This window comes from Carcharhinus amblyrhynchos, chromosome 11 (assembly GCF_965287045.1).
Source record: "Carcharhinus amblyrhynchos chromosome 11, sCarAmb.v2.hapA, whole genome shotgun sequence".
Taxonomy (NCBI): domain Eukaryota; kingdom Metazoa; phylum Chordata; class Chondrichthyes; order Carcharhiniformes; family Carcharhinidae; genus Carcharhinus; species Carcharhinus amblyrhynchos.
Window position 1 is genome coordinate 94,695,794 of NC_137334.1, and position 25,026 is coordinate 94,720,819.

A 25,026-nucleotide genomic window follows, 5' to 3' on the forward strand; every position below is an offset into this window, starting at 1 on the left:
ACAACAGTGGACCCAGCACCGATCCCTGAGGCACACCGCTGGTCACGGGCCTCCAGTTTGAAAAACAATTCCGTACAGTCACCCTTTGGCTTCTGTCAAGAAGTCAATTTTGTATCCATTTACATACCTCACCCTGGATCCCGTGAGATTTAACCTTATGCAACAACCTACCATGAGGTACCTTGTCAAAGGCCTTGCTAAAGGCCATGTAGACAACATCAACAGCACTGCCCTCATCTATCTTCTTGATTATCCCTCCAAAAAACTCAATCAAATTTGTGAGACATGATTTTCCACTCACAAAGCCATGCTAACTGTCCCTAATCAGTACTTGAGTCTCTAAATGTCTGTAGATCCTGTCTCTCAAAATACCTTCCAACAATTTACCCACCACAGATGTGAGGCTCACTGGCCTGTAGTTCCCAGATTTTTCCTTGCAGCTCTTCTTAAACAAAGGTACATCATTTGACACTCTCCAGTCTTCAGGCACCTCACCTGTGACTATCGATGCTTCAAATATCTTTTCTAAGGGACCCACAATTTCCTCCCTAGCCTCCCACAGTGTCCTGGGATACACTTCATCAGGTCCCGGGGAATTATCTACCTCGATGTGCTTGACTTCCAGCACCTCCTTCTCTGTAATATGTACACTCCTCAAGACATCACTATTTATTTCCCCAAGTTCCCTAACATCCATGCTTTTCTCAACAGTAAATGCTGATGAGAAATATTCATTTAGAATCGCACCCATCTCTTGTCAATCAGCATATAGATGACCTTGACCCAAGCTGTTGATAACAATTTTCTTCTGCATTCTTCTGCAGTTCTATTGGGACTTAATGGATTGAATTATAAGGAGAGGCTGGATACACTGGGACTTTTTTCTCTGGAGCACAGGAGGCTGAGGGGTGATCTTATAGAGGTCTATAAAATAATGAAGGGCATAGATCAACTAGAAAGTAAATATCTTTTCCCAAAGGTAGGGGAGTGTAAAACTAGAGGGCATAGGTTTAAGGCGAGAGAGGAGAGACACAAAAGTGTCGAGAGGGGCAATTTTTTCACACAGAGGTTGGTGAGTGTCTGGAACAATCTGCCAGAGGTAGTAGTAGAGGCGGGTACAATTTTGTCTTTTAAAAAGCATTTAGATAGTTACATGGGTACGATGGGTATAGAGGGATATGAGCCAAATGCAGGCAATTGGGTTTAGCTTAGGGGTTTAAAAAAATAGGTGGCACGGACAAGTTGGGCCGAAGGGCCTGTTTCCATGATGTAAACCTCTGTGACTCTATGATTATTAATCATGCAGACAATTTTTGTATTATCTGCAAACACTTTCTATCTTTCAGTCTAAATCATTGGTTTTTAACCACAGGAACTAATACAGAACCTGCAGAACAGCACTATTTCCACTGACAAAAAAGCAAGTTGATCATTACCCTTTCTTTCCTGCCACGAAGCTAATTTTTGATCCAGTTGCCCTTGAATCCCATTTTGCGAACAATCCTTCACATGGGACATGCATAAAGACACTCTTAAAATAAATCCACGTTGATGACATCAAACATTCAGTTGGGTATTTGGATGCGAGCTTCCCTTAACAAATCCATGCTGTTTTTGATTAATCTGCATCTTTTTAACTGGTGATTGAGCCTGTCTCCCAGACTGTTTCCAATGGTTTTCTCATCACTGAAGTAATGCTAATTGGCCTGTAATTAGTCTATCCTTTCTTCCTTTGGAAATGATGGGGCAATGTTAGCAAATCACCCAGTACTCTGACAACTATTGCCAGAGAGGATAAGGAAATGATGGTCAGAGCCTGGAATACACTTCATTTTAACTTTGAAATTCCTCCAATTTCCTTTCTCACTTTGTTTATCCCATCCAATATTTCACATTTCTCCTTTTTCAGTTCCACGTCTGCATCATCCCTCTCCTCTGTGATGACAAATCCAATGTATCATTAAAAACCACTTCCTTTACCTCCACACCTCCACACACACATTAATTATTTTGGTTCTAAATTGACCCTTTTTTCTGTCTATACGAATGAGTGTGATTCCATGCCAAATCTGATTGTAATTATGTACATCTACAATTATTCTGATTGCTGTGTGATTGAATGTATGTAAATATGTATTCTTGAGTGAATATAGTTGTGACATAGAAATGTCATGAAATGGCAGAGTGTGACTGTCAATGAAAGCTGAATTTTACGTGGGGTGGGGTGGATGTATTACTTTCCCCTGGAAGAAATATTGGAAATCAGATGACCAATGTTAAACAATGTCATCCTGCACTGATAACAGGCTGCAGATGGCCCAAACAGGGTGAGAGTGGGACTTCCGTCCTTCAGTGGAAGGAAGTTGCATCCTTGAGAGCTGTCAGCCAATCAGATTGTCCGGCAGCTCCACCAGTCGCAGCAATGGCAGAGCGGGCACTGCTGGGATTACATATAAGCCCACGGATGAAGATAGTGTGATGATACTGTGATTTTAAGAAATGTATTTTAATCATGTTCCTTTGCAGGATGTTTCTAGCTGGCCCTGAAAGTTGTTGGCACCATGATGTCTGTTGCTGGTGTCCTTTATTGCTGCTGAGGCAGTAAAATTGATATCATGTTGATTTTAATCTGGACTAGTGCAGTGTCCTGGAGCTTATGGTCCTTTGGGGATTGCTGAGCGGATCTTGATTTGGGATAAGAACATAAGAACATAAGAAATAGGAGCAGGAGTAGGCCATCCAGCCCTTCGAACCTGCTCCGCCATTCAGTAAGATCATGGCTGATCTGTCGTGGCTCAGTTCCACATTCCCGCCCTCTCCCCATAACCCTTAATCCCTTCGCTTATCAAAAACCCATCAACCCGCGTCTTAAAAATATTTAGCGAGGCAGCCTCCATCACCTCAACGGGCAGAGAATTCCAGAGATTCACCACCCTTTGAGTGAAGAAGTTCCTCCTCAACTCCGTTCTAAACCACCCCCCCTTTATCTTGAGGCTGTGCCCCCTAGTCCTACTGTCCTTTCTGAGCGGGAAGAGCCTCTCCACCTCTATCCTATCCATCCCATTCATCATCTTATACGTCTCAATGAGATCTCCCCTCATTCTTCTAAACTCTAACGAGTACAAGCCTAGTTTATTCAGCCTCTCCTCATAGCTCAATCCCCTCAACTCCGGTATCAGCCTAGTAAACCTCCTCTGCACTCCCTCCAAGGCCAAAATATCCTTGTGTAAGTACAGCGCCCAAAACTGCACACAGTACTCCAGCTGTGGCCTCACCAATGCCCTATACAGCTGCAGCAAGACCTCCCTACTTTTATATTCAATCCCCCTCGCTATGAAGGCCAGCATCCCATTCGCCTTCCTGATCACCTGCTGCACCTGCAAGCTGGGTTTTTGCGACTCATGCACAAGGACCCCAAGGTCCCTCTGCACCGTCGCCTACTGCAGTTTTTTGCCCCGTAAGTAATAGTCCTTCCTACCATTACTCCTACCAAAGTGGACCACCTGGCACTTGCCAACATTAAATTCCATTTGCCATTTCCTGGCCCATTCGCCCAGCCTATCTAGATCCTTCTGCAGACTCTCCACACCCTCCGCACAATTTGCCGTTCCACCAATCTTGGTGTCATCAGCAAATTTCGACACCCTACACTCGGTTCCCTCCTCCAGATCATCTATATAAATGGTAAATAGCTGAGGCCCCAGCACCGACCCCTGGGGCACTCCACTAGTCACCAACCGCCAATCCGAATAGCACCCATTAACCCCCACTCTCTGTCTCCTATTTGACAACCAATCCTCTATCCACGCTAACACCCTACCCCCAACTCCATGTCCCCTGACCTTCTGCAATAACCTCTTGTGAGGTACCTTGTCAAATGCCTTCTGAAAATCAAGAAAGACCACATCCACCGGCTCTCCTCTATCCACCGCCCTAGACACATCCTCATAGAACTCCAATAAATGATTGACAGGTCAAGTGAACTGCCCAGGGACAATTTGTTTTCCACAGAAAAATCCAACTTTTAGTTTAGTTTCATTTTGTTAGAAGCTGGTGGAAGAAGGCAGTGTCTCAGAGAATTGATCCAACATTCAAAGGACCACTTCACAGTTGGTGTTAAAAAGCTGAAAACCCAGCATCACGTGAGCATACTTGTTTCTGTGCCAAGTCTGAAGAGGGATGTGTGGCTGTGCGATGTTTGACTTGGAGCAACATAGAAAGGTAGCTATTAAGTTTTAAACATAGAACATAGTACAGTACAGCATAGTACAAGCTCTTCGGCCCTCAATGTTGTGCCGAGCTATGTCCAAACCCAAGGTCAAGCTATCCCACTCCCTATCATTCTGGTGTGCTCCATGTGCCTATCCAATAACCACTTGAAAGTTCCTAAAGTGTCTGACTCCACTATCACAGCAGGCAGTGTATTCCACACCCCAACCACTCTCTGAGTAAAGGATCATTTGCAAACTTACTAGCCATGCCTCCTATATTCTTATCCAAATCATTAATATAAAAGTCAAATAACAGTGGACCCAGCACTGACATGGCGGAGGGTGTGGGGGGGCTGGTGCAGGGTGTTTACTGGAGTAATAATCCAAGGACTCAGGGTAATCCTCTGGGGATCTTGGTTCAAATCCCGCCATAACAGATGGTGGAATTTGATTTCAACAAAATAACTCTGGAATTAAAAGTCTAATGATGACTCCGAAACCCGTGCTGTAAAAATGCATCTTGGTCACTGATGTCCTTTAATGATGGAAATCTGGTCCTTTAATGATGGAAATCTGGTCCTTTAATGATGGAAATTCTGGTCTGGTTTAGCCTATCTATAACTCCTGGCCCACAGCAATGTGATTGACTCCTAAATGCCCTCTGAAAAGGCCTTGCCTCAGGAAAAAAGTGCCGACGGACTAGTAATCTAGAGGCTTCAGCTGATACACGGGGATGCAAATTAAATTCCACCACGGCAGCTGATGGAATATAAATGCAATTAATAAATCTGATATTTTAAATTCGTTCATGGGATAAGGGCATCACTGGCTATCCCTAATTGCCCTAATTTCTCTTGAGAAGGTGGTGGTGGGTAGCCTTCTTGAACTGCTGTGGTCCATGTGCTGTAGATCGACCCACTGTGCTGTTAGGGAATGAGTTCCAAGATTTTGATCCTTTTGTCGGGATGTTTATCACCTGGAATTTGTGTGACATGAATGTTACTTGCTGTGTGTCAACCCAAGCTTGGATTTTGTTCCTAGACTTGCTGCATTTGGACATGAACTGCTTTAGCATCTGAGGAGATGCAAGTGGTGCTGAACATTGTACAGTCATCAGCAGCCATCCCCATTTCTGACCTTATGATGGAGGGTAGGTCATTGATGAAGCAGTTAAAGATGGTTGGGCTTAGTATACTAAGCTGAGGAACTTCTGAAGTGGTGTCCTTCAACTGAGATGATTGACCGCCAACAACCACAACCATCTTCCTTTGTGTCGGGTGTGACTTCAACCAGAGAAACATTTTGCCCCTAAGTCCCATTGGCTCTAGTTTTGCTTGTGCTTCTTGATGCCCCATCAGCCAGATATGGCCTTGATTGAAAGCTAGTCCTAGTAATGGTGACCATGAAACTGTCATTTTCATAAAAATGAACCTGGTTCAGTAATATCATTTAGAGAAGGAAATGGTCCATCCTTACCTCACCTGGCCTACGTGTAGCTCCATTTCCACATTAATGACTCTTAAGTATCCTCTGAAATGGTCTTGGAGCCACTCAGTTCAAGGACAATTAAGAGTGGGCAACAAGAGCTGGCCTTGAAAGCAACGCTCACATCCCATCAACAGATAAAGAATAAAAAAAAACTGTTGTGGGCAAATTACTGGAAAATGTTATTGGGGCCAGGAAGTGATTTTCTAGCCGTTTGTCACAGACGCAAATCCCATTCGTTAACTCCCAAGAGAGGGCCAGGTCAGGACTTACGCCAAGGAGACCTCAGAATGAGATCTACCCTGCTCCCTTCCAACAACATCATGAGGTTCATGCCCAGCTGGAGCTTTTGTATTCCCCATATATTCTTAGAACTTGGAGGTGATTATAGCACTGTCCCCTAACACCACCAGATTGGCACTGCCAGGGGTGGCAGCAAGGGCGGGGTTAGAGGTGGGGCCAGGAGTGGGTCCTTTTGGGGCTTCCCATTATATGGTGGTGAGTAGCAGGCAGGAGGGGAAAGGGAGGAATACCTGCATTCTGGTTGGGGGGTCGGGGGGGAGGTGGTGGGGTGGGTAGTGGGGGATGCCTGCATTGTGAGGGGTGGGGAGAGGGGACTCTGATATCCCAATGCCAGTGATGAAGGGAGAGAGGGGTCTTTAACTTCAATTTGTGATCGGGGCACCATTTTTAAGGGACGTCCTGATCTTGGTGAAGCGAGCCTTACGGTCGTCTTCAGACCCTATCCCTCAGGAATGATGGCATGAAACATGCACGCCTGCTTTTTTGGACAAAGTGTCAGACAATCTGAAGGGAAAACCTGCATGTTTCCTCTGAGAAGAAATGTGCCCGTTTTCAGTCAGAACCTGACATTTGCCATTTTTTGGGAAATTTCCACCCAGAGAGTTGAGCACTGGGATTTTTTTATTGATTCGTGGGACATGAAAGTCGCTGGCTGGCCAGTGTTTATTACCTATCCCTAGTTGACTGAGAGTAGTTCAGAGTCAATCACATTACTGTACCTCTGGAGTTGTATATAGACCAGATGGGGTAAGGACAGCAGATTTCCCTCCCTAAAGGGCATTAATGAGGCAGAGAGCGTGGGTGATGGGAATGTACCGAACTTGGGTGAACCATGTAGGTTCTCCTGACAACCGATAAAGGTTTCCTTGTCATCATTCTTAATTCCAGATATTTTTTATAGAATTCAAACTCCACCATCTGCTGTGGCGGAATTCGAACCCAAATCCTCAGGCCATTAGCTGAGTTTCTGGATTAATAGTCTAGCGACAATACCACTAGGCCATCACCTCCCTACAATGAATGAGTGGATCAGAAATAGGCAGCATGGATTTGTAAAGGATAATTTATATTTGGTGAGCCTGGTTGAATTTTTTGAGGTAAATAGCATAAGATTAAAAGGAAGTGTCCATGGATGTTATTTAGATAAACTTCCAGAGAACTGTTAACAAAAATATGAGTGTGTGGAATCGGAGGCAATCAACTGACACAGATAGGGATCTGATTCGGAATTAGGAGACAGGGAGTGTGGATAATTGGAACGTACTCAACTTGGCAGAATGTTTGAATATGTTTATTTATTAGTGACAAGTCACAATTAACACTGCAATGAAGTTACTGTGAAAATCCCCTAGTCACCATACTCCAATGTCTGCTCGAGTACACTGAGGGAGAATTTAGCATGGCCAATGCACCTAACCTGCACATCTGTCAGACTGTGGGAGAAAACTGTAGCACCTGGAGGAAACCCATGCAAAAAGGGGAGATTATGCAGATTCCACACAGTGACCCAAGCCAGGATTTGAGCCTGGGTCCCTGGTGCTGCAAAGCAGCAGTGCTAACCACTGTGCCATGAATGTGACCAATGGTGTCTCCAGGGGATCTGCCCTGGGGCCTCAGCTTTTCACAATATTTATAAATGAGTTGGATGAAAGAATAGGAAATCATATATATTCAGGTCTGCTAATGGCACCAAGTTAAATGACATGGTAAATAGTATTGATGGGAGCGGCAAAGGGACATGGACAGATTCAATGAGTGGACAGGAGTCTGTTCTCCCTGTGTCTGTGTGGGTTTCCTCAAATTTATATACTTATAGCTATCCACACTAACACACACATATATTCACCATTATGCACACTCATAATTATAGACTCAACTCAAACACAATCACTATTTTACAGACACACTAAGTGACACATATATTCAACATTATGCACACACACAATCACACCTATATATTTTTACATTCATACATGGCATCTGGGTGTCAGTGGCTCCAATATTGTCCATCCGTGATTGTCTTTGCCCTTGCCACATATCCGTATTTTAAACTTGAGTGTGTTTACTTGTGAATGTTTTTCATTCTGGATATTTAGTTGTGTAAGATTTTGAGAGTGTGAGGTTGTGAGTGTTCTTGTGAATGGTTTAGGTTGTGAACGTTTGACTGTGAGCATTTGAGTGTGGTTAGTTATTATGCAAGGCTGAGAATTTAAGTTAAAGTTGTATAAGATCGTGTGTAAGATTATGGATGTTTACGATTTTATATATCATTGAGTGTGTAAGGTTTGAGTGTGCAAGCGCCCCTTTGGGGCTGCTAAGTTCCCCCTGGCTTTCTCACTGTTGGATTTGAATCCCTAGTTCTCAGGCGGGAGCCGGTCCCGACTTCCTGCCTTTCCCATCACAGTGTGGGAGGGGAAGGGAGGGGAGGGGAGAGAGCTTTACTTTCACAATCCCCTAGAAATCAGCCCAAAGCCTGAGTGCGGAGCCGGAGGGAGCAGCCCCTGGGCTGAGAGCAGCGAGTGCAGGGTACAGCAGCCTGGCAGCTCCGATGGGAAGTTGAGTTTGATGGAGGGGGGGCTGAGCCCTATTCGCCTGGATGGGCTGTACAGTGAGTCTGAGCTGCTGCGAGGACATGCCTTACCATGAACCAGGTGAAGACACCAGCAAAGAGGAGACTTCCCTCCTCCCTAAGGTACCGAAGAAACCCAGTGTCCGTCTGCTGGCCACTGATGAAAACTCTGATTGCTGACAGTCTCCTGTTTATTGCTGTGGAATATGTTTACACGCCGATTCTCATGCCTTTCCACTGAAGTTGGCATCAGGGTAAATTTATGAAAAAGAAGCTGGGGGCTGGTGGGTGGGGTGGGTGAGTAGTATCTGGGTCTTGTCCAACTGAAGATGAAGTGTTGAAATGATTGCAGAAAACACAAAGGGTTTAGTATTTTGCTGTAGATTTGAACACAGTCCCTGTTATATATGTGAGGCCCAGAGTGGGGAGTTCTGATATACCTGGAACCATGAAAATGAGAGGGGAAGAAAGCAACAGGAGAAAGGGAGAAAAGTAGAGAGAGAGAAGAGAAACTATCTGCAGAGAAAACCAAACACACTGAGGAGAGAGTGAAAGGACAATATAGTTGGAGGGAAAGATGAACAAGAAAAAATAAAATCAGAGAAACAAATGAATGCTTAGAAAATGAATGAAAAAAGCAGCAGAGAAAGGAAAGAGACTCAGATACAAACTGACAACTGTCCAGAGGGGAGAACTGAACGATAAAAACAGGGCTAAACATTTTCAGAATTGCTTCCACTGAATAGTTTTAGACACATTCTGACTTAAAGGGACAGGTTGTCAGCTGGGACAAAATGTTTTTTCTCATTTGTTATCAGGTGTGGGAGCAATGATTTCACCATGCTCCCTCTGCCCGCCCCCATGCACAATATACCCTGATGAAAAGGGAGAATAAGAGATAGGGAATGTGATAAGAAAAAGAGTGTGAAGCTAACAAACAGAAAGAGATAGCAAGAGAGAGCTAGATAACCGGAGCTAAAGATAGAACTGGGCTTTGGGATAGAGAGAGATGTGGAGAGAGACACGGAGAAAGACTGGAAGAGAAAATCAGATCTAGATACAGGGATGTGTAATGGGAGAGAGAAAATAAACAGCTAACTGTGATGGAGGGAATTAGGGATGGATGGGCAGTGACTTAGAAAGATAAGGAAGGATTATACAAGAGGTATGGTCACATGAAGGATGAGGACAGATCAAATCATAGGAGTTTTGGAATAGTCCATGTGATCAGCTCAGAGAATTTTACTTCGACCTAAGGGACAGACAGTAATTTAAACTCCTGCAGGTCCAGTGAAGCAAATCTGCAAATGATTTGATTAAATGTTCCATTTTAATTGGAAATTAATTCCTATATTTAGGAGATGCCTTGGTCAGTGGGTGACATGATACAGGGATACCGGTGTTGGGCTGGGGTGGGCACAATAAGAAGTCTCACAACACCAGGTTAAAGTCCAACAGGTTTATTTGGTAGCACGATCTTTCAGAGCGCTGCTCCTTCATCAGGTGAGTGCACTGTTGGACTTTAACCCAGTGTTGTGAGACTACTTGTTGTAGGTGACATAACTGGGTCATCTACTGACCTTTTACTTCGTGACCTGGATTTGTGATTGGATAAGCAGACTTCTCTCTCTGCTAACAGAAACTGCCCAATGTGATTTTAAATTTCAATCAAATCTTTAAACCTGTATCCCACTGTGTCCAATCCCAAAATCTTTGTTTCTCCCTCCCCAAGCTTCCATTCAGTCTAACTTTCCAGTTTTCATCCAACAATGTCTCTATCCCACTCTAATCCCAAAGTCTGTCCATCTCAAAACCCTGATCCACAGTGTCTCTGAACTTCTTTACAACAGTGTTTTTCTCTCCACCTATGAACCCACCATCTCTTTGTCATTCGATCTACTGCCCCGTAGTCTGTCTATAGCTCCAGTCCAATCCAATAGAGTCTACTCCCTATCTATAAAAAATATATCTGTGTCTTCATCTCCAATCCCCCAGCCTTCAACCTCTCTGTCTCAACTTCATCTTGGCATAAATCTTTGCAAATTTCTTTCAGCAGGGTTAAGATCACTCACAGTGTAATTGTACAAAGTCACTGTTTATTCAGCAGGGTAAGGATCACTCACTGTGTAACTGTACAGACTCACTGTTTACTCAGGGTAAGGATCACTCACTGTGTAACTGTACAGACTCACTGTTTATTCAGCAGGGTAAGGGTCACTCACTGTGTAACTGTAGAGAGTCACTATTTATTCAGGGTAAGGATCACTCACTGTGTAACTGTACAGAGTCACTGTTTGTTCAGCAGGGTAAAGATCACTCACTGTGTAACTGTACAGTTAGTAGTAAGCTAGTGAGTTTACTATCAAATAAATCGGTTGGACCTAAACCTGGTGTTGTCAGACTTTTAACTGTACAGAGACACTGTTTATTCAGGGTAAGGATCACTCACTGTATAACTGTACAGAGTCACCGTTTATTCAGGGTAAGGATCACTCACTGTATAACTGTACGGAGTCACTGTTTATTCAAGCTCAGGGTACACCTATGTGAGTCAGTGTGTATGGAACTGTATTCCAGTGAGTTAGTGTGTATGAAGTTGTATCCCAGTGAGAGTCATAGAATCATTGAACCTCTGCAGTGCAGAATGAAGTCATTCTGCCCATCAAGTCCACACTGACAACAATCACACTGAGGCTCTATTCCTGTAACCCCACATATTTAGAACATAAGAACATAAGAAATAGGAGCAGGAGTAGGCCATCTAGCCCTTCGAGCTTGCCTCGCCATTCAATAAGATCATGGCTGATCTGACGTGGCTCAGTTCCACTTTCCCGCTTTCTCCCCATAATCCTTAATCCCCTTGCCTATCAAAAACCTATCTACCCGCGTCTTAAATATATTTAGCGAGGCAGCCTCCACCACTTCAATGGGCAGAGAATTCCAGAGATTCACCACCCTTTGAGTGAAGAAGTTCCTCCTCAACTCCGTTCTAAACTGCCCCCCCCCTTGAGGCTGCTTGTGCCTCTGAAATTAAGGGGCAATTTAGCATGGCCAAGCAACCTAACCTGCACTTCTTTGGAGTGTGGGAGAAAACTGGAGCACCTAGGGGAAACTCACGCAGACACGGGGAGAACGTGCAAACTCCACACAGACAGTGACCCAAGCCGGGAATTGAACCCGGGTCCCTGGCACTGTCAATACAACTATGCCACTGCCTCCCCCTTTGTTCTTGTGGGAGTCTTTGATGGATTGTCATGGATTTAATCAGCAGATTCACTGTAACTAGACCCACAGGTTGTGGAAGGTGAGTGAACTGAAGTGCAGAATAGGAATGCACAGATTGAGTGTAATGAACCTCTCTGTTGCCAGTCATCAATCAATAAAATCCCACTTCGTTGCCCATATCAGGTCCAAATGAGACAGGTTGTTTTTGGTGTGACTGGGAAGGGGCCAGGCAGTCAGGAAATAAGGGATGTGGAGGTGAAATCATTTACTCATTTGTCATTTAATCATTTAATCATTTGTGCTGGATATTCTTGAGGGTTTGAAAATAGATAAGTCCCCTGGTCCGGATGGGATTTACCCTAGGATTCTCTGGGAGGCAAGAGAAGTGATTGCAGAGCCTCTGGCTCTGATCTTCAGGTCGTCGTTGGCCTCTGGCATAGTACTGGAAGATTGGAGGTTAGCGAATGTTGTCCCATTGTTTAAGAAGGGGAACAGAGACTTCCCCGGGAATTATAGACCGGTGAGTCTCACTTCTGTTGTGGGCAAGGTTTTAGAAAAAATTATTAGGGATAGGATTTATAGTTATTTGGAGAGTAATGAATTGATTGGAGATAGTCAGCATGGTTTTGTAGCGGGTAGGTCGTGCCTTACTAACCTTATTGAGTTTTTTGAAAAAGTGACCAAAGAGGTGGATGGGGGTAAGGCAGTTGACGTGGTATATATGGATTTTAGTAAGGCGTTTGATAAGGTTCACCATGGTAGGCTTCTGCAGAAAATGCAGATGTATGGGATTGAGGGTTATCTAGGAAATTGGATCAGGAATTGGCTAGCAGATAGGAGACAGAGGGTGGTGGTTGATGGTAAATATTCGTCATGGAGTTCGGTTATGAGTGGTGTGCCTCAGGGATCTGTTTCGGGGCCACTGCTGTTTGTAATTTTTATTAATGATCTGGATGAAGGTATAGTTGGGTGGATTAGTAAGTTTGCTGATGACACCAAAGTCGGAGGTGTGGTAGATTGTGAGGAAGGGTGTCATAGTTTGCAGGAAGACTTGGACAGGTTGCAGCGCTGGGCCGAGAGGTGGCGGATGGAGTTTAATGCGGAGAAGTGTGAGGTAATTCCCTTTGGTAGGAATAACAGATGTGTTGAGTATAGGGCTAACGGGAGGACTTTGAATAGTGTGGATGAACAGAGGGATCTAGGTGTATGTGTACATAGATCCCTGAAAGTTGGGAATCAAGTAGATAGGGTTGTTAAGAAGGCATACGGTGTCTTGGCGTTCATTGGTAGGGGGATTGAATTTAGGAGTCGCAGCGTCATGTTGCAACTGTACACAACTCTGGTGCGGCCGCACTTGGAGTACTGTGTGCAGTTCTGGTCCCCACATTACAGGAAGGATGTGGAGGCTTTGGAGAGGGTGCAGAGGAGGTTTACCAGGATGTTGCCTGGTATGGAGGGGAGGTCCTATGAGGAGAGACTGAGGGATTTGGGGTTGTTTTCGCTGGAAAGAAGGCGGCTAAGAGGGGATCTTATTGAAACATATAAGATGATTAGAGGTTTAGATAGGGTGGACACTGATAGCCTTTTTCCTCGGATGGAGAAAGCTAGCAAGAGGGGGCATGGCTTTAAATTAAGGGGGGGTAGTTATAGGACGGATGTCAGGGGTAGGTTCTTTACCCAGAGGGTGGTGAGGGATTGGAATGCCCTGCCTGCTGAGGTTGTAAATGCGCCTAGTTTGGGGGCGTTTAAGAGATCTGTGGATAGGTTTATGGACGAAAAGGGATTGGTTTAGGTTAGTGGGTCATTGTTTTTTAACTGGTCGGCGCAACATCGTGGGCCGAAGGGCCTGTTCTGCGCTGTAATGTTCTATGTTCTATGTTCTATGTTCTATGTACTCAGTTCTGCGAAGAGGCTGGAAAGGATTTCTGAGATTTGAAGGTATAATTTTACAACTCAACCTGTTTGGACATAACATACAAAACCTGACATTCACCATCATATTTCCTAATGCAGTCAAGTCTGGGGAATCAATGAAAGACCCTCACTTGAACTCCCTCTTGATCAAACTTAGTAGTTTGCAAACACAAAATTTACCCAAGGCTATCAGTCCCGGAGTGACGTTTTGAGCAACCCCTCCTTTAGATGGAGCTTCTTTCATAAGTAAAGGACACCACTGCAGCTGGTGAAGTACTTTGAAAAAAAGCTGACATTGTCTTGGTTTAATATCTTAGCTAAGGAGCAGAATCTCCAACAGTGTAGCATGCACCCTGGATTGTACTGATGTGTCAGTCTGAATTATAGGCACAGGTTCTTGGGCTGGGATTTGAACCGCAATGTTGCGACTTAGAGCAAGAGAATTCTCCATTGAGTCACAACCGATACCTTTGAAAAGTTGCCACATTAAAACACAAAAAACAGTTTCAAAGTGGTGAAACTGACAGTAATTAATTTCCAATCATACCCCTGTATTCACTGAGCCACTCTTTTCCTGATTTCCATTCCCAGGGGGACATGGGAGTGTTCTGTACTGATGAAAGTGAAAATAATGGGGTGCAGTGACATCCCTGCGTTCAGAGTGAGGCTAAAAGATCTGTGCCAAGCTTTAATAAAAAACACTGGGGTTAGATACAGAGTAAAGCTCCCTGTACACTGTCCCGATCAAACACTCTCAGAAAAGGTACAGCACGGGGTTTGATACAGAGTAAAGCTCCCTCTACACTGTCCCCATCAAACACTCCCAGGATATTTACAGCATGGAGTTAGATACAGAATAAAGCTCCCATCTACTCTGTCTTACTACTACCTCAAATCTGAGAAGCATTCCCTCCAATCTATCTGCATGTGTTTGGAATACCAAATATGCTGCATGGTAACACTGCAAGTGTTTTGAAATTGAAAGTATTGATTAAAACGTAGCAGGATTGAATACCATTGTAGAGTTGGTGGGTGTATATGTCAAAGTGCTGTATAGGCTTTTGAAAGTGATGACCAAGCAAGGACACTTCTGTATCTGATTGCAAACTGATGCTGAGGTAAATGACGATACTGTATCCCAGCCAGGAGCTGATGCAGGGTCAATGGCAGTATTGTACCCTGCTGGGATCTAATATTGGGGTCAATGATGGTATTGTACCCGGGGTCTATGGTTGTAATTGAGACAAGGACACATTAACCCAAGTGCTGACCACACAAAGATGCTAATGCAATGCTGTGCATCACTATCTGTTACTGGGACAGCCATAGTATTACAGGGTTGAATGGAGAGAAATTTGTGAGTGCATTCAGGAGAAATTTCTCATTCAGTATGTGAATGGCCTGACTAGAGAGGGGGCAAAACTTGACCTCCTCTTGGGAAATAAGGAAGGGCAGGTGATAGAAGTGTTAGTGAGGGATCACTTTGGGACCAGTGATCATAATTCTATTGGTTTTAAGATAGCTATGGAGAATGATAGGTCTGGTCCGAAAGTTAAAATCCTAAATTGGCGCAAGGCCAATTTTGTTGGTATCAGGCAGGAACTTTCAAAAGTTAGTTGGGGGAGTCTGTGGGAAGACAAAGGGGTGTCTGGTAAGTGGCAGGCTTTCAGAAGTGTGTTAACCAGGGTTCAGGGTAAACACATTCCTTTTAGAGTGAAGGACAAGGCTGACAGAAGTGGGAACCCTGGATGACTCGGGATATTGAGGCCCTGCTCAAGAAGAAGAGGCACATGACATGCATAGGTAGCTGGGATCAAGTGAATCTCTTGAAGAGTATAGGGGGTGTAGGAGTAGAGTTAAGAGAGAAATCAGCAGGGGAAAAACCGGAACACAAGATTGTTTCGGCAGATAAGGCAAAGGAAAATCCAAAGAGCTTCTACAAATACATAAAGGGCAAAAGAGTAACAAGAGAGAGAGAGTAGGGCCTCTTAAGGATCAACAAGGCCATTTATGTGTAGATCCACAAGAGATGGGTGAGATCCTAAATTAATATTTCTCATCAGTATTTACTGTTGAGAAAAGCATGGATGTTAGGGAACTTGGGGGAATAAATAGTGATATCCTGAGGAGTGTACATATTACAGAGAAGGAGGTGCTGGAAGTCTTAAAGTGCATCAAGGTAGATAAATCCCCTGAACTTGATAAGTGTATCCCAGGCCATTGTGGGAGGCTAGGAAGGAAATTGCAGGTCCCCTAGCCGAGATATTTGAATTATCGATAGTCACAGGTGAGGTGCCTGAAAATTGGAGAGTGGCAAATGTTGTGCCTTTGTTTAAAAGGGCTGCAGGGGAAAGCCTGGGAACTACAGGCCAGTGAGCCTCACATCTATGGTGGGTAAGTTGTTGGAAGGTATTTTGAGAGACAGGATCTACAGGCATTTAGAGACTCAAGTACTGATTAGGGACAGTCAGCATGGCTTTGTGAGTGGAAAATCATGTCTCACAAATTTGATTGAGTTTTTTGAAGGGGTAACCAAGAAGGTAGATGAGGGCAGTGCAGTTGATGTTGTCTACGTGGGCTTTAGCAAAGGCTTTGACAAAGTACCTCATGGTAGGTTGTTGCATAATGTTAAATCTCACGGGATCCAGGCTGAGGTATCTAAATGGATACAAAAATGGTTTCTTGACAGAAGCCAGAGAGTGGTTGTAGAAAATTGTTTTTCAAACTGGAGGCCTTTGACCAGTGGTGTGCCTCAGGGATCAGTACTGGGTCCACTGTTATTTGTTATTTATATTAATGATTTGGGTGAGAATATAGGAGGCATGGTTTGTAAATTTGAAGATGATGCTAAGATTCGTGGCATAGTGGACAGTGAAGAAAGTTATCTCCAATTGCAACGGGATCTTGATCAATTGGACCAATGGGCTGACAAATGGCAGATGGAGTTTAATATTGAAAAATGCGAGGTGATGCATTTTGGTAGATTAACTGAGTAAGTCCTGCCCTGGTTTAATGGTAGGGTGTTGGGGAGAGTTACTGAACATTGGTAAGGCCACACTTGGAATACTGTGTGCAATTCTGGTCACCCTATTATAGAAAGGATATGATTAAACTAGAAAGAGAGCAGAAAAGATTTACTAGGATGCTACCAGGACTTGATGGATTGAGCTATAAGGAGAGCTGGATAGACTGGGACTTTTTTCTCTGGAGCGCAGGAGGCGGAAGGGTGGCCTTATAGAGGTCTATAAAGTAATGAGGGGCACAGATCAGTTAGATAGTCAATTATCTTTTTTCCCAAAGGTAGGGGAGTCTAAAACTAGAGGACCTAGGTTTAAGATGAGAGGGGAGAGATACAAAAGTGCCCAGAGGGGCAGTTTTTCCACACAGAGGGTGGTGAGTGTCTGGAACAAGCTGCCAGAAGCAGTAGCAGAGGTGGGTACAAGTTTGTCTTTTAAAAAGCATTTAGATACTTACATGGGTACGATGGGTATAGAGGGATATGGGCCAAACGCAGGCAATTGGGATTAGCTTGGGGGTTTAATAAAAAAAGGGTGGCATGGACAAGTTGGGCCGAAGGGCCTGTTTCCATGCTGTAAACCTCTATGACTCTATGACTCTGTCACCTTGGTAATGTTGTCAGGAATGTCAGCTCTCTGAATGTGTTTGAGGAGGTGTTGATCCTTTCTTGTGGCTTTATGTCGGGAGGAGGTGTGTATAGAACATAGAACATTGCGTATATCGCAAAGGAGCCCGAACTCTGATTTTAAAGTGCTCCCCGAATGGGAATGGGGCAGTGCAGGAATGCAGGCATTGTGAGGTTAGCTTAAAATCTTTGTCACCGCCTCCTTGTCCACTCCCTGCTCATGGAAGCCACTTGAAACATAAAGTCTGTCTTTCTCTCTTTCTGTCTCCACAGAAGATGGTTCAGCACAGACAAGAAGGGCCAAAAGGCCTGTTTTTGAGCTGTAATTTTCTATGGTTCTATGGTTCTAGAAGCTGCCAGACCTGCTGAGTACTTCTAACGTGGGCAGCTAGAGGTCCCTTCTTATCCACAATTTAGGGTCTGACAACATCATTTATACCCCAATACTATTCAAACTCTAGAATGCCTGGGTTTCTCACACAGTAGCTGGTCTCACTGTGTGGGTGCAGTGGATTAGAGCAGCAGAGGATTTAGACGCTCAGTCAGTTGTTTCCTTGGGGACCAGTAGGAACATGGGTACCAAGGAAATTTCAGGCTCAGGTTTCCCCTTCTCACAAGGTCACCTGAGTGCCAAGCCCTGCACCACATTTTCCTGGAAACTTCTATCAATTCATACCTGTTGTCACTGATGCTGGGTTTTGGGCCATTCAGGTAGAATAGAGGCCTCAATAGAGGCCCAGCAGGAAGAGGAGCCCCTGAATTTGAGGATGTGAACACAGTGTAAGTTGTGAATGTCGACCACACACTGAGTTGCTGCAGAATCCGAGGGTATCAGAGGTGTTATCAGTGGCACAGAGAACGTTTGTGACAGTGATGATGTTTGATATATATTAGTATATCGGGATTCTATTACGTTCACTGTTTGATCACTCTAGCACATTGGATTTTCCAGCATGATTGATGGTCTATGTGGTGCAGGTACACATGATGTAGAGATGCTGGCGTTGGACTGGGATAAACACAGTAAGAAGTCTCAACACACCAGGTTAAAGTCCAACAGGTTTATTTGGTAGCAAATGCCACTAGCATTGGGAGTGCTCCCACTCACCTGACGAAGGAGCAGCGCTCCGAAAGCTAGTGGCGTTTGCTACCAAATAAACCTGTTGGACTTTAACCTGGTGTTTTGAGACTTCTTACTGTGCAGGTACACCCACAGTGCCGTTACAAAGGGAGTTGCAGGATTTAGACCCAGTGACAGTGAAGGACTGGCGATATATTTTCAAGACAGGAGGAGAACTTGCAGTTGGAGGTATTCCCGTATATTTGCTGCCCTTGTCCTTCTAGGTGATAGTGGTCATGGGTTTGGAAAGTGCTGTCGAAGGAGCCTTGGTGAGTTGCTGGAGTGCATCTTGTAGATGGTACACACTGCTGTCACTGCGTCAGTTATTCCAAGTTTGACTCAGAGTAAAAAGGCAGGTGTTGTTGCATGTGTCTGCTGCCCTTCTCCTTCTGCAGCAGTGATATTCACTAGAAAAACAGTGAGGGCAAATTGGGATATTGGCAAATTTTATTTGGGCTGCAGATGCAATTAAATAAAAAGGTAGATTCATTGTGACTTTTTTTAAAGGCTATTTCGTGTGTAAAACACAAAATATGCTGATAAAATCACTTTCTTGGAGGGAACTATGTGATACAGGTGACTTATATTCCTGACTTTTTAACACATAAGAACATAAGAACATAAGAAATAGGAGCAGGAGTAGGCCATCTAGCCCTTCGAGCTTGCCCCGCCATTCAGTAAGATCATGGCTGATCTGTCGTGGCTCAGTTCCACTTTCCCGCCCTCTCCCCATAACCCTTAATCCCCTCTCTTATCAAAAACCCATCAACCCGCGTCTTAAAAATATTTAGCGAGGCAGCCTCCACCACCTCAACAGGCAGAGAATTCCAGAGATTCACCACCCTTTGAGTGAAGAAGTTCCTCCTCAACTCCGTTCTAAACCGCCCCCCCTTTATCTTGAGGCTGATACTCATTGGCTTTTTTGAACATACTCAGGCCTAAAGATCCCAACTCTTCCAATTTAACTTCAGCTTACCACTTCTCATTCCAGTTTGTTGTCTCCCATCACATTCCACTTCCCTCCCCCATCTTCTCACTCACCCTCCACCCCTACGCTCCCACTCGTCAGCTTCCTCCTCAAACTTCTGCATGTTGATTTTCTCCCCGACATGCCAAATACTTTTTAAAAGAAATAAGTCACAATGAATCTACCTTCTTTTTTAATTGCACTTGCAGCCCAATTAGAAGTTGCCAATATCCCAATTTGCCCTCACTGTTTTTCAAGTGAAGATCACTGCCATACAAGGCATGATGTTGGGGTGGCACATGGCATAGTGGTTAGCCTCACAGCTCCAAGGACCTGGATTCGACTCCCGGCTTGGGTCGATGTCTGTGTGGAGTTTGCATGCTCTCCCCGTGTCTGCGTGGGTTTCCTCCGGGTGCTCCAGTTTCCTCCCAGTGCAGCACTCCCTCCAGAGATGTGCTGGTTAGGTGCATTGGCCATGCTAAATTACCTCTTAGTGTCCTGGAATGTGTAGATTAGAGGGATTAGTGGGGTAAATCTGTGGGGTTGTGGGGATAGGGCGTGGGGTGGGATTACTGGCGGTGCAGACTCGACGGGCCGAATGGTCTCCTTCTGTACTGTAGGGTTTCTATAGTTTCTATGGAGAATGGCAACAGCGTCTAAGTCCTCTGCTGCTCTAACCCACTACACCCACTTGCCATCTCTCTCTCTGACCCTCTTGTTCACTCCTTCTTCCCCAGATCCCCACATAGAACAGAAGAAAATGACAGCACAGCCCTTTGGCCCTCCAAACCTGCACCGACCATGCTGTCTGACTGAACTAAAACCCCCTACCTTGGGAGCCCAATCCATAGATAGATCATTCACCCATTGAAATATTATGTGATATTGATGGGGTGGCTGTGAGGGAAGTGTGATTGTATAGAGTACATCCAGCATGGCTTGGCTTTGCTGAATTTACCCTGATGAGGCTTCAACTGGAAATTCTTATGGACAGTTTATCAAAAGATGGAAGAGAGGAAAAGATTGGAGCTCGAGGAGGGAAAAGGTTTGCTGATTGTAGGAGGGTGGAGAGCTAGAAAGAATCGAGGTTGGAGAGCATCTCGAGGGTTTGGGATAGTAATCCTGCACTCATGACCCACAAACTGTGCAGGAAAAGATGGCAGCTTCCACCTCCTTTTCTCTGCCAGTCTCCTGAGCCTTAGGAACCCAATGCAGCAGTTCTCAGTAAAAATGTGTGTGCACTGTGTTGGCGTCATGTTTCACACATTTGATAGTCTAACCTTCCTTCCTTTGACACTTTCTTTCCAGTTATGGGAATGGGGTTAATATTGAAGCCATTGTTTCTGCAGATTGGATTCTAACTGACTTCTTGAAGCAGAGCCTATCTGCTGTTTTGTTCTGTAAAGGGTGTGCCTCGCATAAAGATAGTTCCAGAAGCCGTGTAACCATAAATATAAAACAACTGTTTTGGATTGTCACCACATGTGTTACAGGAAGCACTTCCTGAGGTCAGGCTGGGAGTTGGGTGGTGGTTAAATTGGAACATCTATCAGAATTCGCAGTGATAGGAAACACCTTGTATCTATTGGAACACTGAGTGATTTAGATATGATACATTTCTTATGGAGGAGATATACCTATCCCATTAATCAGAGCTGGGCTTTGTAACAGTCCCGGAGGCAGGAGAGGCAATGTGAGATTCATCCACTGTGACAGGCAATACTGCCAACACAATCAAATGAAGCTGTTACAGAACCCTGCTTCCATCAACTGATCAATGCATTTCATCTGCTGCGGTCTAGCCTGGAACAAGCTGGGCTAATTAGATTAATGTTGGAGTGGTGAGTAAACATACTCTGTGCAGAGTCTGTCCCTCGAGATCAGCAAAATAATCATTTCATTAGCATTCATTGGGGGAGATTCATTCTCTGCTGTCACTCTCAGAGAAGGTCTCACTCACTGTGCAGTATTCCAGATTCATCAAACATGCTCCAAACACTATTGAACATCACGTAATTGCTAGAGAATTCTGATGGTCCCCAATATGCAACACTATTCTTGTTATCCCAATATCCAACTCTGTTCCCACAGTAATAATCCACTAATAGTGCAAGCATCTTCAGTATTGACCCTCTGACAGTGCGGCACTCCTTCAGTACTGACCCTCTGACAGTGCGGCACTCCCTCAGCACTGACCCTCTGACAGTGCGGCACTCCCTCAGCACTGACCCTCTGACAGTGCGGCACTCCCTCAGCACTGACCCTCTGACAGTGCGGCACTCCCTCAGCAGTGACCGTCTGACAGTGTGGCGCTCCCTCAGCACTGACCCTCTGACAGTGCAACACTCCCTCAGTACTGACCCTCTGACAGTGCAACACTCCCTCAGAATTGATCCTCTGACAGTGCAGCATAAGAACATAAGAAATAGGAGCAGGAGTAGGCCATCTGGCCCTTTGAGCCTGCCCCGCCATTCAATAAGATCATGGCTGATCTGAAGTGGATCAGTTCCACTTTCCCGCTTTCTCCCCATAACCCTTAATTCCCCTGTCAGAGGGTCAGCACTCCCTCAGTACTGACCCTCTGACAGTGCAGCACTCCCTCAGTACTGACCCTCTGACATTGCACACTCCCTCAGTACTAACCCTTTGACAGTGCGGCACTCCCTCAGTACTGACCCTCTGACAGTGCAGCACTCCTTCAGTACTGACCCCCTGACAGTGCAGCACTCCCTCAGTGTTGACCCTCTGACAGTGCGGCATTCCCTCAGTACTGACCCTCTGACAGTGTAGCACTCCCTCAGTACTGACCCTCTGACAGTGCAGCACTACCTCAGCGCTGACCCCCGATAGTGTGGCACTCCCTCAGTACTGACCCCCTGACAGTGCAGCACTCCCTCAGTACTGACCCTCTGACAGTGCAGCAGTCCCTCAGTACGGACCCTCTGACGGTGCAGCACTCTGTCAGTACTGACCCTCTGACAGGGTCAGTACTGAGGGGGAGGGCGAGCAGCCAGACGTCATTGTACATATTGGTACCAAAGACATAGATAGAAAAGAGAGGAGGTCCTGAAATATGAATATAAAGAGTTAGGCAGAAGTCTAAAGTGCAGGACCTCAAAGGTAGTAATTTCTGGACTACTACCAGTGCCACATGCTACTGAGAGTAGGAATAGGAAGATTAGGCAGATTTTTGGATCATTGGGATCTCTTCTGGGGAAGGGCTGACCTGTTCAAGAGGGATGGGTTACACCTGAACTGCGGGGGGGCGGGGTAGGGGGCTACTATTCAAGCAGGGAGACTTGCTGGAGCTATTACTAAAACATGGCTAAATGAAGGACAGGATTGGCAACTCAGTGTTCTAGTTTACAGATGCTATAGGAAAGATAGAACAGGAGGAAAGAGTGGAGGGGGACTTGCACTTTTGATTAAGGAAAACATCACGGCTGTACTGAGAGGGGATATACCCGAGGGTTCGCCCATTGAGTCTACATGAGTTGAACTGAGAAATAAGAAGGGGGAAATCACTTTGATCGGGTTGTACTATAGGCTCCCAAATAAATTGAGGAGCAAATATGTAAGGTGATTACAGATAGTTCCAAGAAAAATAAGGTGGTAATAGTAGGGGATTTTAACTTTCTCAACATTGACTGGGACATCCATAGTATTAGAGGATTGGATGGAGAGAAATTTGTTGAGTGTATTCAGGAGCTATGAGGAGAGGCTGAATAAACTAGGCTTGTACTCGTTAGAGTTTAGAAGAATGAGGGGAGATCTCATTGAGACGTATAAGATGTTGAATGGGATGGATAGGATAGAGGTGGAGAGGCTCTTCCCGCTCAGAAAGGACAGTAGGACTAGAGGGCACAGCCTCAAGATAAAGGGGGGCGCGGTTTAGAACGGAGTTGAGGAGGAACTTCTTCACTCAAAGGGTGGTGAATCTCTGGAATTCACTGCCCGTTGAAGTGGTGGAGGCTACCTCGCTCAATATTTTTAAGATGCGGGTTGATAGGTTTTTGATAGGCAAGGGAATTAAGGGTTATGGGGAGAGGGCAGGAATGTGGAACTGAGCCACGACAGATCAGCCATGATCTTATTGAATGGCGGGGCAGGCTCGAGGGGCTAGATGGCCTACTCCTGCTCCTATTTCTTATGTTCTTCTTAGGAGGAATTTCTCATTCCTCCTAAGAAAAGAAGAACTAGAAAAGAAGAACTAGAAAAGGAGCAAAACTTGACCTTCTCTTGGGAAATAAAGAATGCCAGGTGACAGAAGTGTTGGTTGCTTCAGAGATCGGTGCTGGGTCCACTGTTATTTGTCATTTATATGAATGATTTGCATGAGAATTTAGTAGGCATGGTTAATAAGTTTACAGATGATACCAAGATTGGTGACATAGTGGATAGTGAAGAAGCTTATCTAGAATTGTAACTGGATCTTGATCAATTGGGCCAGTGCGCTGATGAATGGCAGATGGAGTTTAATTTAGACAAATGCGAGGTGATGCATTTTGGGAGACTGAACTAGGGCAGGACTTTCTCAGTTAGTGGTAGGACACTGGGTAGAGTTACAGAACAAAGAGATCTAGGGGTATATGTTCATAGCTCCTTGAAAGTTGAAGCACAAGTGGACAGAGTGGTAAAGAAGGCATTCGGCATGCTTGGTTTCATTAGTCACTGCATTGAATACAGGATGTCTTGTTGAAGTTGTACAAGACATTGGTAAGGCCACACTTGGAACACTGTGTACAGTTCTGGTCACCCTATTATAGAAAGGATATTATTAAACTAGAAAGACTTGTTGGTTTGAGTGAGTGGATAGACAGGGACTTTTTCCCCTGGAGTATAGAAGACTTAGGGGTGATCTAATAGAGGGCTGTAAAGTAATGAGGGTCATAGATCAGCTAGATAGTCAATATCTTTTCCCAAAGATAGGAGAGTCTAAAACTAGAGGGCATTTGTTTAAGGTGAGCAGGCAGAGATACAAAAGGGTCTAGATGGGCAAAATTTTCACACAGAGTATGGTTAATGTGTGGAACAAGCTGCCACATGTAGTTGTAGATGTGGGTACAATTTTTTCTTTTATAAAGTGTTTAGACAGTTACATGGGTAAAATGGGTATCAAGGGATATGGGCCCAACATGGGCAATTGGGACTAACTTAGGGGTTAAAAAAGGGACAGCATGGACAAGTTGGGCCAAAGAGCCTGTTTCCATGCTGTAAACATCTATGACTGTATGATGATGTGCCTGGTCATTTACTTTTACTGTGTACGATTGTGATGACAACTTCTCCATATAGGTTCCAAGTTGCCAAGTGAGATGACTCTTGTCGAATGTGTTGAATGCATTCTGACCCACTCTGTAGTACTCAGCTCATGCAACAATTTGGCAGCTCTTACCAAGGTGAAACTTGGCTTTCTGTCATTCATTTTGATTTTGTCACACATGCCTGTGGCAACTTTCAGATTCAGCAGTGTTTTTAGCTGTTGGAACAGTCTACAGTAGTCTGGGTGAGGGGTGATACTAGTTGCTGAACTGGACTACTTTCCGTGTCCTCAGTAGGTATTTCTTTACTCCAGGATTGCCTTGTACA

General features: G+C 44.8%; 1 protein-coding gene across 6 annotated transcripts in view; it reads left to right on the forward strand.

Moving 5' to 3' along the window:
* Positions 1-8,471: 8,471 nt before the first annotated feature.
* tns1b (tensin 1b) overlaps positions 8,472-25,026 on the forward strand; it is a 590,459-nt gene continuing 573,904 nt past the window's right edge. For 2 of the 6 annotated variants that reach the window (XM_080199610.1, XM_080199614.1), the window contains exon 1: positions 8,472-8,691. In XM_080199610.1, the coding sequence (XP_080055736.1) occupies positions 8,596-8,691 (96 nt within the window). In that variant the 5' untranslated portion in view covers positions 8,472-8,595. Of the gene's footprint in view, positions 8,692-8,759; positions 8,823-25,026 lie in introns of those variants that run through there. The other 4 variants (XM_080199612.1, XM_080199615.1, XM_080199618.1 and 1 more) reach the window with 3 other exon arrangements.